This window comes from Magnolia sinica, chromosome 4, assembly GCF_029962835.1.
Source record: "Magnolia sinica isolate HGM2019 chromosome 4, MsV1, whole genome shotgun sequence".
NCBI lineage: Eukaryota > Viridiplantae > Streptophyta > Magnoliopsida > Magnoliales > Magnoliaceae > Magnolia > Magnolia sinica.
Window position 1 is genome coordinate 23,490,224 of NC_080576.1, and position 17,017 is coordinate 23,507,240.

The 17,017-nt window shown below is 39.3% G+C and overlaps 1 protein-coding gene across 2 annotated transcripts; it reads right to left on the reverse strand.

Annotated features, from left to right (window-relative positions):
* Positions 1 to 4,606: 4,606 nt before the first annotated feature.
* LOC131242789 (ras-related protein RABA2a) lies at positions 4,607 to 11,600 on the reverse strand. Of its 2 annotated transcripts, XM_058241669.1 has the most exons (3): positions 11,443 to 11,600; positions 11,224 to 11,406; positions 4,607 to 5,360 (listed from the first exon to the last, which is right to left on the reverse strand). In XM_058241669.1, the coding sequence occupies exons 2-3, from the start codon at positions 11,389 to 11,391 to the stop codon at positions 4,878 to 4,880; spliced, it is 651 nt and encodes a 216-aa protein (XP_058097652.1). In that variant the 5' UTR covers positions 11,392 to 11,406; positions 11,443 to 11,600; the 3' UTR covers positions 4,607 to 4,877. The 2 variants fall into 2 exon arrangements, with proteins under 2 accessions (XP_058097652.1, XP_058097651.1); XM_058241668.1 differs by having other exon boundaries at positions 11,224 to 11,553.
* Between the last annotated feature and the right edge of the window lie 5,417 nt (positions 11,601 to 17,017).

Here is a 17,017-nt window from a genome sequence, read left to right on the forward strand (position 1 = left end):
TATTGTCATGTGAGCTCACAAAGCAATGTTTTTTAAGAAGTGCTAAACATGAGGACCATTTGAGCATTCCTTGACTCGGAATTGGTTCTGCCTTCCTGGCAGAACCAATGCCCTGGCATGGGGTCGGTTGGGAAATAGAAACCATATTACCCAGGTTTCCTGCTTTGCTGCTGCTTCTCTGTCCAAACTGCAAATGAGAGAAGAACTGGGCCTTTCTTATCCCACTTGTGATCAAAGCAGAGCTCATCTGCCCCTTCAAAGGGAAACTTCAAATGTCCTTATGGTATGTTGATATGCTATCATGCCTGCCTGTAGAGCATCTGGGATGTGACAACGTGCTGTGTATCCGCTGACATTCACCGAAGCTGATATTTCTAGGGTTTGGGTTAACATTCAAGTCAATACACCCAACCACCATCCTCACATCAATACAGACTGTCCAAATTGTGGGACCCATTCTGGATGTAGAATAGCCTGAAAATAACACTGATCAGAGTAGTTTCATCACTGAGTGATCGCAAGTGCATTTGGAAATGGTCAATGGCCAAATTCATCAGGTGAAACTGAATGGTCAAAATCATTTGAAAAATGTGATTTTTCAGATTCCTCCACAATGGGCCCATGATTTGGGCCGGCTGGATTGACTTGTACATGCGATGTCTGTACTCTTAACATTTCATGCCACATCTTTGTTTACACTGGTGCAATTGGAAACACACTACAGTTCAGGCATATCCCGAGACCCCGACAGTATCCCAGATTAGTGGCTAGTGTCTGGATAAAGTAACCAAAACATGGGCATTGAAAACGGACATGAAAACCTTGGAATTGGAAAATCGCAAATTCTAATTGTATTTTGTTGTTTGGTTTTGGAATGCAGTTTTCCTTGAACATGTTAATTAAAAGGTTATGGCCAAACATAGAGAGGTCTCTCGTAAAGTTGAGAATCCAGATTTAACAGGTTTCTCAAAGACCTTGGAAACCGAAAACAATTTATGTTGCTTCTTTTCTTTTCTTTCTTCGTTTTTCTCTCCTCCTTTTCCCCACTCAAATTACGGGAAAAATACATTTCCATGGAAAAAGTTTTCATCTCCAAATTATATTCACCATTCCAATTGGTGTCTGACACAGCTATGGAAACCTCCATTTGTGGTCATGGAATTTGATGAATGAGAGAACTTTGTAAATATTTTTTTTTCTCATTGGCGTTCTAGCTATTAAAGAATTTCATCGAGGGCTGGCACTCTAACAGCAAGGGATTTAAATCAGTTTTGTTGCTCCATACTGGTCAACACGGATGCATTATCAACTGAATATAGGTGATATGTACTGAGTTCAGTTTTATATATATATATATATATATATATTGATGCTCTGGTAGAGATGTTTGATATGCAGCCACTTAGAAACTGTGGTACTAGTTAAAGAGTACTGTTATGGGTCTTAGATGTGTTACTAACCAAAAATTAAGCTTATCTGATTGGTGTGCATTTATTGGACGGATAAAAATTTTAAATATCCAATGGTCCTATTTCAACAAGCAAGTGACCAAGAATAAGGGCCTGGGATTGTTCAACCAATCTGATTATTTATTTATTTTTTCCTTTTTAGCCTCCCATAAAAAAGAAAAAAGAAAAAAGAATCTGATTTTATAACTTGATGACTTGTTAACAAGGGGGTTCCACAGTTCAATCTCTGAGTGCTTCCGTTCTGAGCGCTTGCATATCTTCATGCTCTGTCGGAGCATCTCATAGCTCCCCTTGGGGGAAAAAGAGAAAAAAAGAGCTCCGCTTCTTTGGAATGCAAGCAGGGAAGTCATTTACGCAAATAGCTCCACCTTAGCATACTGCATTGTACTGTATTGTAATTGTACTATTGTAGTAATTTTGGGCCGTGTGCCATCTAAAATGGCATCAGATGTGATCCAAAACTCATGCCTTCCACCACATAGGAGACGTTGCAATGAATTGGCGTAGCCTCTACTTATGTGGATTGACGCCCCTTAATCCTGGTTACAGACCTGTTCAGGTTTGATAGCATATACAGAGCATGCTGGCCGCACACGTGGTTTCCCTTTCTTATTTTTATTATTTTTTTATATTTTTTATGGTGGGTGTTCTCCCCCCTCCTTCCCTGTTTTCTGCCCACCCAAGTTATTGATTGGCCTGATTTTGGGCATGGGACAAACACGATGAGGCACACCTGATGGACGGGATGGATTTCATGCACAACTAATGCAAGCCATCTAATCAACGAGTCACATTACATGTGGTTGACTCAGTCCAAAGTCCACCGGCTATGGACGATTTGGGAGCCTAAGACACCCTCTATTAAAATGGATGGGTATGGGCATACCCATGTCATGTGTGAGACCCAAACCAGTGCAGTGCGTATGGGTTGCTATGTACTGGTTTCGGCTGATACTTGAAACCGTGCCCTCAAAGTAGGGAGCATGGGTCTTGAAGAGTCAATCATGGTTGGTTGGGTGACAGGATTGCATTATTCAACTAATTCTCGAGGGCCACAGGGCCCTACAGAGTGGGTGTTTGGATTGATGAGAACGTATCTCATTTTCTAAAATTGATCCTGCTTGGTGCCGCAGTCCATAAAAAGGAAATTAACTGTTTGGATCGCTACAAAACTCAAAAACCTCAAAATTACATTGTACCAGGGAAGCAGCATGAGCCGCACCATTCGGGGCCACTTTCTATCATCTCCACCAGACAAATCCGTTGTCTATAGTGATTAGAACCATTATTCGGAGCTATATGACGATCATTTACACCATTAATTCCATGGCTAAGAACAGTTGCATAGTCTGATTTTTGGACAGGCCTGTTCATATGGTGGCCTACCAAATCAATGGTCTGGATCACCCTAGATGATTGCCACTCAGGACAGTGCAGCTACTGGAGTTGCGCAAGCAACCTTGTAATTTTTATAGTTGGTCATAGGCACAGCAGATCCATTCTATTTCATTTGATAATAAAAATTTCATTGCTAGCCAAGGCATTTGATAGAGGGACAAATGGAGTAATCCTGGCCAGATATTGTTGTCATCTTGATCATCCCCACAACATGATAGGTGCAACATGCACATCAAATCCATCTGTTGAAGCATATCCATTTCAAGGTTAGAAGTGTACAATTGATACAAGTTTTTCTGCTGTGACCCATCCAAAAGCCATGTATGTAGCCTTGGGATTCAAATGGATAAAGGAGCATGCATACGATATGGATGATAAGGGGCGTTCATTGCCAACCTACCATCCCCTCGTAGTTTAGAAAGGTAAATTCCAAGATAATACAATCATAAACGTTAAAACCGATAAAAAGGCCTGTACCTTCTTGGATGAGTTATTTAAAGTGAGGGTGTTTGAATAGAGGGACCAAAATGTGGACATGGAATCACCTGGAAATGGAAAACCTCAGATTCTGACATTCATTCTATCATTTACTTAGGAGTGAAGTTCTCCATTGAAAATGAAATATCCAAAGGAAATATTTTTCTCAAAAGTTGGAAAAGCATGTCTCAATGGAAACTGAGTGTTTATAAACGTGTCTATAATGGGTGATTTAGAGAGGGAGAGAGGGGGAAAAAAAAAATCTATAATGGGTGATTTAGAGAGGGGGAGAGAGGGGAAAAAAAAAAGCAACCCTTTCCTCCACTTAACCCTGGCATGGAGTGGCCCTTAGCATGGGGCCCACCTTGATTATCCATTTTTCTAGATTATTTTAGGGCATGAGCCCAAAAATGAAACATATCCAAATTTCATGTGGACCATACCCTTGAAAACAGTGGTGATTGATCATTAAAAACTTCTTGTGGGCCACCAATTTCTATAGCATGGTCCACCTGAGATTTGGATCTGATTAATTTTCGGGCTCATTCCCTAAAATGATTTAGAAAAAACGGATGGACAGTGTGGATGTAGAATACATACATCAAGGTGGGCCCCACAGTTAGGGCCACACCATCTTAGGCGATGCCAGGGCCACACCTAATCCACTCCCTGTGCAAAACTAAACATATCAACAACTTAGAAAAGAAAATTTGCAAAAAAAAAAGGGGGGGGGGGGGGTCAATTAGCTTCAAGCTTAATAAGCCCAATTTTGCAGGATCCCCTGCCCAAACAGACCCTTTATGCTTAGTGAGAATTCTGTAGAAAAGAAAGCTAAACAAAATGCAGATATATTATAATTTAACTGGTCAGGATAAATTTCCGCAATTCAATTTACACAAACTTATAACACCCCTCCCCACCCCCCACACACCACCTAGTTGATTGGAATAAAGTGTCTACTAATCATTGCCATGTGTGTCTGCATGGGATTGTAGGTATCAAAAACAGGGGGTGTAAGTATCAGTCATCTTCAATTTATTGGTGATCTGCAACTCAAATTATCCATCAACTAAATCAAGTTTTGACTGCTTAAACTTTAATTAATGTTTCAACATGCTATGCTATGGCATGTCATGCAAATTTTAAAATTTTGTGATATAATGCATAACGATGCCTAAAGAAATTAAACAGATTACACCAAAAAAATCTTTCCAAAAAGAAGAAGAAAAAAGATAAGAAAAAGATTTTAAAAAATAAACATAAAAATTGAATTCAGTTATTCAACATTGAATCTCACAATTCAAAATCAGTTTACAGATAACCTACCATTTTTTTCCTGCAAATTTGGGAAAATCTGATTTCCTCCACCTATTGCTGAGAAAATAAAGCAAATACACCAAAATCCAAAGTAAAACACAAGAATAACTCATACAACACAAGCATCCATACAACACTGATAGATAGTGATAATGCCACAATACTTAAAAGCTAAAAGAACAATTCAGGACGTTATAAAGAAACTAAAAATAACCTCTATGTGGATGAGCAACAAGGCTTCTTTGTGTTAGCTTCTGACCCACCGACAACAATTGTCTTTCCTTCTTTTATACTGGCAGGTGTGGGCTCATCCGAGGAGAGATTCTTCTTACTGATGATCCGATATATCTCCGCCAGGATCGTCTGGAAAGCCTTTTCAACGTTGACTGCTTCGAGTGCAGAGGTCTCAATGAATGATAATCCTTCCTTCTCAGAGAAACCCTGTGCGTCCTCTGTGGCGACGGCACGTAGGTGCTTCAGATCAGTCTTATTTCCAATAAGCATGATCACAATGTTGGAGTCGGCATGGTCCCGCAGCTCCTTCAGCCACCGGCTAACATTCTCGAATGTCGTTGGTTTCGTGACATCGTAGACTAGGAGAGCTCCGAGTGCACCCCTATAATAGGCACTGGTTATCGCTCTGTATCGCTCCTGGCCTGCAGTGTCCCATATCTGTGCTTTTATCGTTTTTCCCTCAACCTGAAAAAAGGATAAAATAAAAGAAAGTAAAGAAACAAAATAAGGTAAGATATTTACTTTAACAAGCATTTTTTGGAAGTACATGGAAGATCATTATTGTCATCGTCATCTAGGCCTTATTCCCAACTAATTGGGATCGGCTACAAGAATCTCGCTCTGCCATTCCACTATATCAAGGACCATATCCACAGTTAAACCATTGGCTGAACTTGGAAGATTATGAAAGGTTGAATTTGGATAATTCATTTGAATGAACTGCAATGATTCAATTCAATAAAAGAGTAAATGACCAAAGTAGAGCAGACCCCACAACATCAAGGAACTAACCCCCTAGCTGCAGTATGAATCGTTACATGTCCAACTTGAACTGCATTGAATTGCAGTCGGGCCTGACTGTCGTAATGAATTAGAATGGCACCACCCCAATTTGGTCCTTTCCTCTATCATGAATAGAAATTCAGTTCAATTGAGCATCCAAATGCACTGTAGACTGAAGAAGGAAGCACTTCAATCTTGGATAAAACCACTTAGGAAAACCCAACACTGAGAAATCATGCTCTCCAGCTAAAATAATATTAAAAACGGCATAAAATATTGGCTGGAATATGAAAATATAATGATATAGAACCTAGAAAAATATATTTAAAAGATGTGTGTAAATGTGTTTATAAAGTTAATGGACAAATTGAAGGATGTGTGTTTTATATGAACATTGGCTCACATGGTCATATAGTATAACAATAAATGAATTTGGATTCAGATAATTTGAAATACTAATTTGTCTCGTTAGAAGTCTATAATCGAACATGGTATACATGATGGGTGCAACATGGTGTGGGGGAAGCTAAACTTGAACATCATCCAGATGTGTTGGTATGTCTCTCACCATGTAACAGACAATACTCATAAATGGAGCATCCTTGTTACACTGGTGTAATGGGGAATGATGGGGTGCTGAGATTCAGCAAACAAGTGGTTTGCTGAGGCATGCAGTTCAATACATTCCTAGTCCATCATCAGGTGATGCAGACAGTTGATATGATGGTAAATGCCATGGATGGAGTATGCCCCAGAAATCTACAAAGAATGTTGAAAAGACATGTATGTTTTGTTCTTCTTCTTTCCAAGCAGCCCTTTGAATCTACAAACAAAGCTGAAGAAAATGAAGCCAGAAACCTACAAGCAGCATATAAAAAAATTATTGGACATCAAATCCCAACCCCACTTTTCTAAGGCACCCACAGTTTTACACCCTTCCCTATAAGAATGATCTGGAAAAACAAAATAACTCTGCAACTTCTTTAGTAGTAATCAACAATACCGAGCACTCAAATTTGAAGATTTCTTCAATCATGTCAATTAATACTTTTGAATCACTCTCAACCATTATGTGATCAATCCCCAAATTTTAAATCACATGATAAACCTCAATTTCCTCATAACTTCTGTTCCCCGGCATGAGTTCCTTCATTGTGCCACTAGGTTTTACCAAATACAAATGCATAGGAAATTGAAGGACAATTGGAGTATGTAGGCCTCTCACATCAAATGGACAGTTGAAGTATGCAGGCCTCTCAAATCAAATATGCCAATGCAGTGGCCTCTTAAATCAAATATGCCAATGCAGCGGCCTCTCAACAAGCAACATTGGAGTTGCACCTTGATGTGCCAAGAACACATTCAAACATACATTCACATTGTACAATGGATCAAAGCAACATAGAGATAATAGTTGACCCATTGGTTCATGGTAGGACAGAAGTCAATGTGCTAAGGAGGTAGATTTGTCGGTCAAAACCTGGATGAGGGGTCAGAGAACAGAATGGAGCACAACTTCCCTATTGCAATTTACAAACACAAGGTAAGCAAGCATAGTTTACAAGCAGTGAGTCTACCAGTCTAGCTTTCTATCCAACCAGCAAAACCAAAGCTTGTAGGTTGCAAGGAACGAGGCTCTCTATGGCTGAATTGGACATTACAGAGTAGAAAACAAAGAGCCACAGCTATGAGCTCGCAGGCTCGACCAGCCATGCTGATGAGAAAAGAAGATCGGTAGGCCAGCAGGAGCAGGGTTTGAGAATTGACTGAGTGAAATGAAGTGGAGAAGGGCAGAAAACAAAAGGCTCGCTTTAAAAAAAAAAAAAAAAAGAGTCAAAAAACATAAGGCTCGCTTAAAAAATGCAGCAAAACTATGCTTACCGATCTCGTGAATGAGGTCCTGTTGTATCATGTGAAAAGAAGGTGTGGCTGCCTTATATATAGATAAAAGACAAGAGGGGTCGGTTAATGCTCGGTGAATTAGAGCAAGCAACCTAGCCCATCAGGCTGTTTGGCTCAAACCAATGGGGTGTCGTCACTTTGGCATTGTGATAAAGCTATCTTGATATCAATGGTAACCAAAATGAAAACCCAACAGGATAAAAATCTCAGAATAGAACTCCATAGTGGAAATATGGTCCTGTCAGTATACATGGTGTGGCTTGGACGGAAATTTTCAATAGCCAAAGTTTCTGGAAGGAATAATACCAAACTCGATTTGCATGCTCAGCCAATCACATGGAAAAAGTGGCGAGCATTCTCAATCTGTTGAAATGACCTGTTAATACGAGCTTTGCTCAAAAAATGCCATGTATAAATGACCCCATGCTCACATCTAACCAACCGGGGGTCCTGGACATATGCCTATTGCAGTGAAGGTTCACCAAGAGGTGCTGGAACTGGAGACCGGCAATCAGAACATTCCTCAGGATCATGCCTACCAAATCTAGTGAGAAGAGTCTAGACCATCAAAAAAAAAAAAAAACAGAGAAGGGTATCAGTGTGAGGTTCACTGGGTCAGCAGAGTGGCAACCAACTTCACCAAGTAGGCATGAGTGAAAGTGCTCCCGTCAAAAGTGGTGGGTCAGTTTTGTCCTGAGTAGCAAAACCCCCCCAACATAACATGTACCTCAAACAACACTAAATGAAAATTCAAGAAGCACTACAAGCTAAAACTTCAGAAACCAACCCTATCTTAAGAACTCAAAGCATTCCCAAGAAGAACACAAACTCCAAATCAAGCGGAAGAATTATGCAAATATCTCATGGGAAAAAACTGAAGCAGTCAAAGAAATGGATTCCAATAGAGCTCTTCCACGGCATGGAGATGCTGCATTGTTTAAGAGAAGGTATTGTATGAGTCATCAACTTCTTTAACAGAAAGAAGCCTCTTAAAGAAACTCATTCCATTTTTTTTTTAATGATGAACTCATTCCATATTTACAACCCTGATTCCCAAATTTGGCAATGCAGGAGTCTTGATCATGGCCTACCTACTTCACTTTGCAACTTCTTGCATCCAATATTGCATGAGTATCAGCAAACGGATTAAAGAATGTCATGACTTCTATTATATGGCTGCAGCAGTCTCATTCTCTTTATCATGTACGAAGTTTTCACTTGTGGATTTTGAAGGTTGAAAATTTTAAGGAAAATGGCGGAATAGGATTGCGTAGCTGACCTCAATTAGTTGGGATAAGGCTTAGATAATGATGATGATGAATTTGTAAAAATAAAAAAATAAAAAAAAATAAAAATAAAAGAGGACCATTTTTTATACAGAAGAAATTATTTTTGAATTCATGAAACTCTGAATTTTACAACCAACAGATCTGGCAAATAGCAGGAAATAATGGATCTTTATAATTTTAAACACTGGTTCATGACACCAAGAGGATTAGGACAAGTAATACGTGATCACCTTATCTATTTACTACTGCAATAGAAATATTCAGCTAACCCCAGCTGCCAACAATGCGCCTGCTGACCCCAAGCCCAGATGAAAGAGGGTTGATTTCAGTCAGGTAGCCAGTCACTGAACTTTTTCCAATAAATCATGAGAATTCATGTTTAGGCGAAACGAGATATGTAAAGTTGACCCCAAATAGCACGGACAAGGTTGTGATTCGGCAATTATCATAAATAGAAATCTTTAGTTCAATTATTGAGGCAGTTGACAGAAAAATCACATCAAAATACTTGATGCACAAAGGCAGTGGCAGTTCTTCATGTGGATAGGGTTGCAGTTAGATATAATTTCTACCCAGGTGTTTTTTAGGGAGATTCCACAAACGCTGTAATGGGTGATCTCCGGGGTGTCCCTGGAATGTGGCAAACATCATTGAGTGGATGACTAAGCTGATCGGGAATCAGTGAATGTCATTTTTTAGAGTTAACAGGGATGAAAATGAAAGGGCTAATGCCCTTGCCAAAGCAGGAGCTCGTAGTGACTCCTCCACTGTAGCTATTTCTATCTTCAGCCATTGCTAGAATAAGTGCCAAGTAAAAGGTAAAATATTTTTCCTAAATAACATGAAGAAAAAAGGCTGGAAAGAAGAATGGATTTCTTTTTTAACAGTAATTGTTAATAATGATAGAAAAGCAAGCAGCTGACAAGGCCAAACAAAGAACACTGACGAGGGATCATCCAATGTCTTGAAGACAGGCACAATCTCCCTGCCAACTAAACTACAAGAGAATCCACATTGCATCCATGGGAAGCACAAAAATTCAACCTCAGAGCTTACAGAGCGCACTCTGTAGCTCTAATTTACAGATCGAAAACAAACTAAATGGAGTGATCACCTACGATTTGTTTCATGTAAGGAGTCACATGCGAATTTCCTTAATGCCAACATGAATGACACATGTATTGGGCATCTGAGATAAACATAAGTTTTCCCCACCATGGAGATCACCAGGCACAAAACCCAGGCCAATCAACTCATCAGGTGGGCCACATGTGTATGAATGAGATCGCCAGCAAGTGCTACTAAACCCGTTCATGTCTTCCTACAGGGCATCCAGCCTGATGAGTGGAAGGAGCTGATTCTTGCATCGGGATCTTCATGGTGGGTGCACTTTCTGCATGGCTGAAATGTCACAAGCACACTACGGTGGCATTTGAGCAAAGTAGCATGTGACGATCATGAACTACATTGGTTCAAATGGTGCGGCACGCATCCAAATTTCAATGTGACCCAAGATTTTCTGTCCCATTATGATCCAAATTTCCTTACAATCTTCTAAAAATAATTGAAACTGATAAGCCTAATAAAAAAATTCCATTCTTTTGTGATATTGCCAAAACCCAACTCATAACTAAAAATTCCATTCTTTTGTGATATTGCCAAAACCCAACTCATAACCCGAAGAAGAAAAAAAAAAAAAAAGAGGAGTTCCCTAGAACCTTCTTAAGCAAATCGACAAAACACCAATCCCGCATATGAATCCTCTCAATTGATTCAAATTGAATTCGATAAGCATAAATGATCAAATTGATGCGAGCCACACTCTCTACCCAACAAGGGAACAACCCCCAAATCGCAATTGCCACCATTTTCAAGTTAAAAAAGGAATCAGAAAATGCAATCACGGATCCAATCATCATTACAAATCAAAACAGCCATGCCCCACTTTAGCCACCTCCCCAATATCAAATCAAACAAATCACAATTCAGTTCAATATAGCATCCAAACTCAACTTAAATGGATCCAAACACCCCCCGGCAGAACCCACGAAACTCCGAACTCACCTTATGCTACAACAACATCTACACTGAAAATTCTTCCAACGATCAGAGCCTCTCCAAATGAAAGACAGAAATAAAGATCTACTAAAATTCAAACAGAATTACAATAAATGAACCAGATCTTAACCATACAGATACTTTCAAATACCGATCTACGCTCGTAAGGGAAAAAAAAGAAGTAAAAGAGAAATATGATAATTATTTTTTAAATAACTAACTACATCCAATGAAGAAAATCTATCAGAGATATGTATGTATGCATGCATGTATGGTATGGTATGTAATGTATATACCTGAAGGGTTCGGGTAGCGAATTCAACGCCTATGGTTGATTTGGACTCGAGGCAGAACTCGTTCCTGGTAAATCGCGAGAGGAGATTGGATTTGCCGACGCCCGAATCGCCGATTAATACGACCTTGAACAAGTAATCGTATTCCTCGTCCGGTCTCCTCGCTGCCATCTGTTCTCTTCCCCTTCTCTCTCTCTCTCTCTCTCTCTCTCTCTCTCTCTCTCTCTCTCTCAGAAATCTATCTGATCTGATCTGATCTGATCTCTGATGAAATGGTCAAGAGCGCGTCTGAAATCAAACGCTCTCTCCCTTCCTGACGGAATCTTCCTCTCTCCTCTCGAAGGACGAGGATATTAGCAGGGGCTCGTTTTGCGTCTGTCGCGACTAAGGCTCCAGCGTGTTTTACCGCCCACTGGGGCCCACATGATTAGTGATCCGATTATCTAGACCGTCCATGGTGTGGAAAACATGATATATGGGACACCCTAAGAAACTAAAGATGAAATGACTACTACGACCATCACTATCTGTATTTGAATTTATATTAGTGAAAAGAAAACTTTCAATGGCTAGTGTTCATCTATAGAAACCAAAGGTTGAGATCATCACTGAAGAGTTATTTGGGATAATATTTTATCTAATGTAGTATTGAGAATATGGACGGTTCAAATCATCACAGCACCTTAACACGACGCCTCAGTAGGCGGCGACAGACAATGAACTGCGCGTTGCGACAGAGGCGAAACGAACTCTCTTGGGAGAGGGAGAAAAACTATGGTTCTCGGTAGAGTGCGATGTACAATACTCAGGCACATAGAAGTTGTAGACGTGGCAAAATCTTAACTAAAATCAAACCGTCCATATGATGGGACCCACTTGATTTGATTTAAAATAATAGTTATACTGAATTTATCGCTTAGATGATATTTAATGCACGATCAATGCAAAAAATAAAAATAAAAAAATCAATGGTTAGAATTTCACCAACAGATTTCCTTAAAATCAGAGACTACAATCATTCAATTAATATTATTTTAGTCTTATGACATACATAAAGTAGGATCCATGAATTTGGACAGATTTATTGAGTTATATATATTATATGTATACACTTCCCAAGGGCATGTGCATCATCTTTCACACTCTGCCGGAGTATCAAATAACTCAGAGAGGGCGCATGTCCAAAGTGCCCCTGGATTTTGCAAGAATATCGGAAATGCGACTTTGCGGGAAGGTGAAATTTCAAGAGGCTGGTTGCATCGCATGTACCAACCTCGTACGCGTGCGTGATCTAATGCATGAATGTGCTGGGCGACCCCTGATTGTGGGGCCCTCTGTGATGGATATAACTACATCTGCACCGTCCATCTGTATTAAAAGCTCATTTTAGGTCATGATCCAAAAAATAAAGCAGATACATATCTCAGATGAACCATAGTACAGTAAACAATGGTAATTGACCGTTAAAAACTTGTTGTGGGCCACAAAAGCTTTGGATCAGATGATATTTGTGTGTTTCTTCGTCTAGGTCTTCGTGACCTTATGAATAGGTTGGATGCCAAATAAATATGCCGTTGGAGTTCATAAATTTTTTAATGGTGGGGATTCAATCACAGCTGTTTCCTTTGGTATGGTCCACCTAGGATTTGGGTCAGCTTCATTTTTTGAAATCATGCCCTAAAATGAGCTATCAAAATGGTTGGACGGTGTGGATTTAAGGAAAATGCGTCACTGTGAGCCCGACAGTCCGGGGTGCCACCCACCTCATGGATCCGGGATCCACGGAAGCCGCGCCCGAATTACTCCGTCTCAAAATCCATGAAGTTTTAGGGTAGGTGTTCAACCACTACCGTTTCATGTGGTGTGGTTTACTCGACCTTGACCCTAACACTACCCAGCTAGGTGGTGGCACTGTGGGGCCCACCGTGATGTTTGTGTTTTATTCACCCCGTACATCCGCATTGCCCCTCTCATTTTAAGGCATTAGAAAAGAAATGAAGCAGACTAAAAGCTCAACTGGACTACATCACAGGAAACAGTGGTGCTTGAGCCACTTTTAAAAACCTCATAGGTTCATGAAATTTTTCGATCAAGCCACAAAAGTTTTAGATCAAGCTGTGTTTGTGTTTTCTCTTTATCCAGGCCTGTCTGGCCTTATCAATTGGTTGGATTACAAATAAACATTAGGGTTTCAAAATTTGAGGTTTTTTTAAGCTCATGCCCCGAAATGAAGGGGCAAACAGATGGACAGGGTGGACATAAAACACATGCATTACGGTGGACCCCACGGTGATACCGCAGTTAGAGTCACCACCGGATCCGCTTCCTCAGTGGGAGGGGATGAGGTTTGGCCCAGACTCACCCAACATGGTGTGGCCCTGACCATTGGGCCTGGTGCACCCAATTTTTGGCCATTCCTGAGAGAGCCAATAAAAAAAGATGTGTCATTGCATGAGAAGTATTTAGCACACATAAAATATATGAAGGTATTTGGGAAATGTATTCTAGAACTAATAGCTAGTACTAGTTGGGTAATATATAGCATTTGAAGATGGGATGTAGCCGAGCAATCAAAAGACATAATGCCATCGAACGAGAAGAGGTTTTGCAAGCAGTTACTAGGACAAATGTCAAGAAGAGAAAAAAGAATTTGGAAGGCAAAAGTGGTCCTGGAGCAGTTACTATAACCGTTGAACGTGGGAAGATGCATCCAGATGATTATCTCAAGTAAGTATATAAATAGCAAAGGAGCTCAATGAAGCAAAGTGTCTTATATCGATCCGATCAAACAAACCAATTCAATCAAATCTATCATACCCAGTGTTCGAAGTATCGATATCACTACAAGTTTCGCTGGCCAGGGATTCGGAAACAATATCGATATCACCGATAATCGGAAATGCGGGGAAACATAGGAAAAACAGTGGATTTTTCAGTGAAACTTCATAAGATGTAAAAATATACATATTTGCAAATTTAGAAATAAAAAAATTAAAAAAGAATGCATACATAATAAGTTTCCATTTGATGGGGCCTTAAAAGCATGTGTTGTAAAAAATTAGTCCAACCATCCACTCCAGCCTATTTAACCATCCAATCTTCCATCCAAACATCTATCGATATTACAATCTATCAACAACACATGATATTTTACTAAGAAATCATCAAGAATTGGAAAGGAAATGAAAGATGGTACTCTCAAAATCTCATATATTGCGATATTGATAATATCAAGATATTATCAATATTATCAATAACAAATTGAACACTACATACAACCATATGCCCATGAAAAAAATTGAAATAAAATTTTCGATGATATCAATACATTGGTGATATTATTGAAATATCATTGATACACTTATGATACAAGCATTACCTAGAATTTACATAGATAAAAATATTGGCGATATTGATGCATTGGTAATACAAGCAACCCTTAGAATTTACATAGTTGAAAATATTGATGATCACATTAGCGATATTGATACGTTGGCAATACATTACTAATACCTGAAATTTTTTATGCTACCAGTGTTATCAGTATCGCTGAGCTAGAGATAAGATAATATCGGAGATATTTCGATAGTATTAGAGATAATTGAAACACTGATCCTACCATATAGTCCTATCAATTATCCTTTATGTTTTTAGCATAATTCATCATTTGTGTTCCTTAGCATAGCTATTATCGTAATCCTACATTATGAATAACAGTAATTCAATAGTTGTAATCCTTAGTAGCAATCAAAGTCTACGCTTATACACTGGATGATTTCTATTTCAATACAAGTAGTTCTTCTTTCAGAAAGGTGTTTTAAAATTACTCCTTGTGGTCAACTGTATGTATTTCCTTTTTATTTACCTTTGAATTTGAAAGTCTCTTCCTATGGAAGGCAAGGTGCAACCCATTTTCGGAGGACAAACCCTACCCTGTGATAATCGTTTGATTATCTTAAACAGCTTACGAGTGGCTGAATAAGTGGCCAGTCTTCTCAAATCTCGATCATATACGGTTAAACATCTGCCTATCTTGTTTCTTGGGGTCAAAGATGTTCGGTTGGAATCGAGCCACACAACTGGTTTTGGTATGCCCACAATATCACGCGTGATTGAATTTTGAAACCGAGAGATAATAATTTGTTGGCACGCTCGTTGGGACCACTGATTTGGTAAACATACTAGTGTGACCTTATTAATTAATCTAATTTTAGAAATATAAGTTGAAGGGTTACTCGAAACTCTTCTGGAGCAAATAAGCCCGCAACACCTTCCGTAATACCTCTACTCGAGGAAATGCAAGTTTAGTCATCACCTGAACTCTTGGGTTCACCACCAAACCCAATGCCCAATCCTCCAAACTAGTATATGGCATCCTTATCTTGAGGGTGACCCTATCGAGGTGATATAGTTGGGTTGCATGATATGCAAATGGGAATCTAGTATATTGCAGAGTAAGCGAGGGCTCAAGCAGAGCAAACGTGAATCAAGGCTGACTCCTTCAACAGGTGAAAGACTAGTCAGACTGAGAATTTGAATTGGATGGTGGCCATCCTTGTCAAGAGGGCACCTAATGCACCTCAACAAAATGCTGAGGTTAGTTCTATTGGAAACTTGGTGTCGAAATCATTAGTACCTCCCCCATAATAGAATACGCGTCCTGCTCTAATGTAGAGTATACGGAATGCTCCTCCATTTGTTGAATTCAGGCGACCTGAGCAGGAGATTAGAAACTTTATTCATTAAGTTAGAAATCATGAAATGCTTGGGAGCACTATTTCTTTAGAAATATGCCTTACAATGGGAGGCAATACTCGGTAGGTCCATATCGACCACCCATGGTTGAACCTCAGCATCTAGATTGTGATTAGGTTATGCAACTGGTTCAAGAGTGGTAAGTCAAGTTTTCGGTCGCACCACTACCCTGATATACCACAAACCTTATCCTAAATGGATCGATCAGCAATATCCGTTGCCCATGAATTATTGATTAGACTTTTTCCTTTTCACAGGCGACATTGGTCAATCGACCATAAAGTACATATGCCGATTTACCATGCAATGTGGTGAATTGGCTAACAACGATTATTATGAGATACAACTGTTTGGTCATTTTTTACTCGCAGTGGCATTTACGAGGTATTGTAATTTATTGCTAAATTTCATCCAAACTTGGTAAAAAAATGGAGGAGAAATTCCACGCATAATTCTTCTATAAGGACATGAAAATTTCTACTGCTGACCTTGCGTGTTTTCGGCAGTTGCTTGGTGAATCGTGAGAAAATTATATTAATCGGTTCAAAAGAGTAAAAAGCTGATATAAAATAGTCACGACTGAGGCCGAGTTTGTACAATTTGCTTAGGATGGTTCAGAATACAAAGTCCATAAAAAGTTTATCTCGACAGAGTTTATGGATTTATATGATTTTATAAGAAAAGTATATTGATATGAAGCACTTCTTCAGGAAGGAGTACTGCAAAAGAACTCGTTAGCTGGGACATACTACTATGATCCTAACTACGAGGTGGCAACGGCTGAGGTAGTAGCCAATAAGCCATTTGTGTGTTCGTCGTTGGTTAGAACAGAAGCAAATATGTCGACCATATAGAAAACTCATAAGGCATATACATTCAATATTACCAGGGCTGACGAGATCTTTGATATAATGTTGGTCGAAAAATTCATTAAAATTCTCATTAACCATAAAATACCCATAGTCGAGGAATTAAAAAAGACCGAGTACTGTAAGTGGCATGGAATTTTTTCTCACTCAACTAAAAATTGCATAGTTTTTAG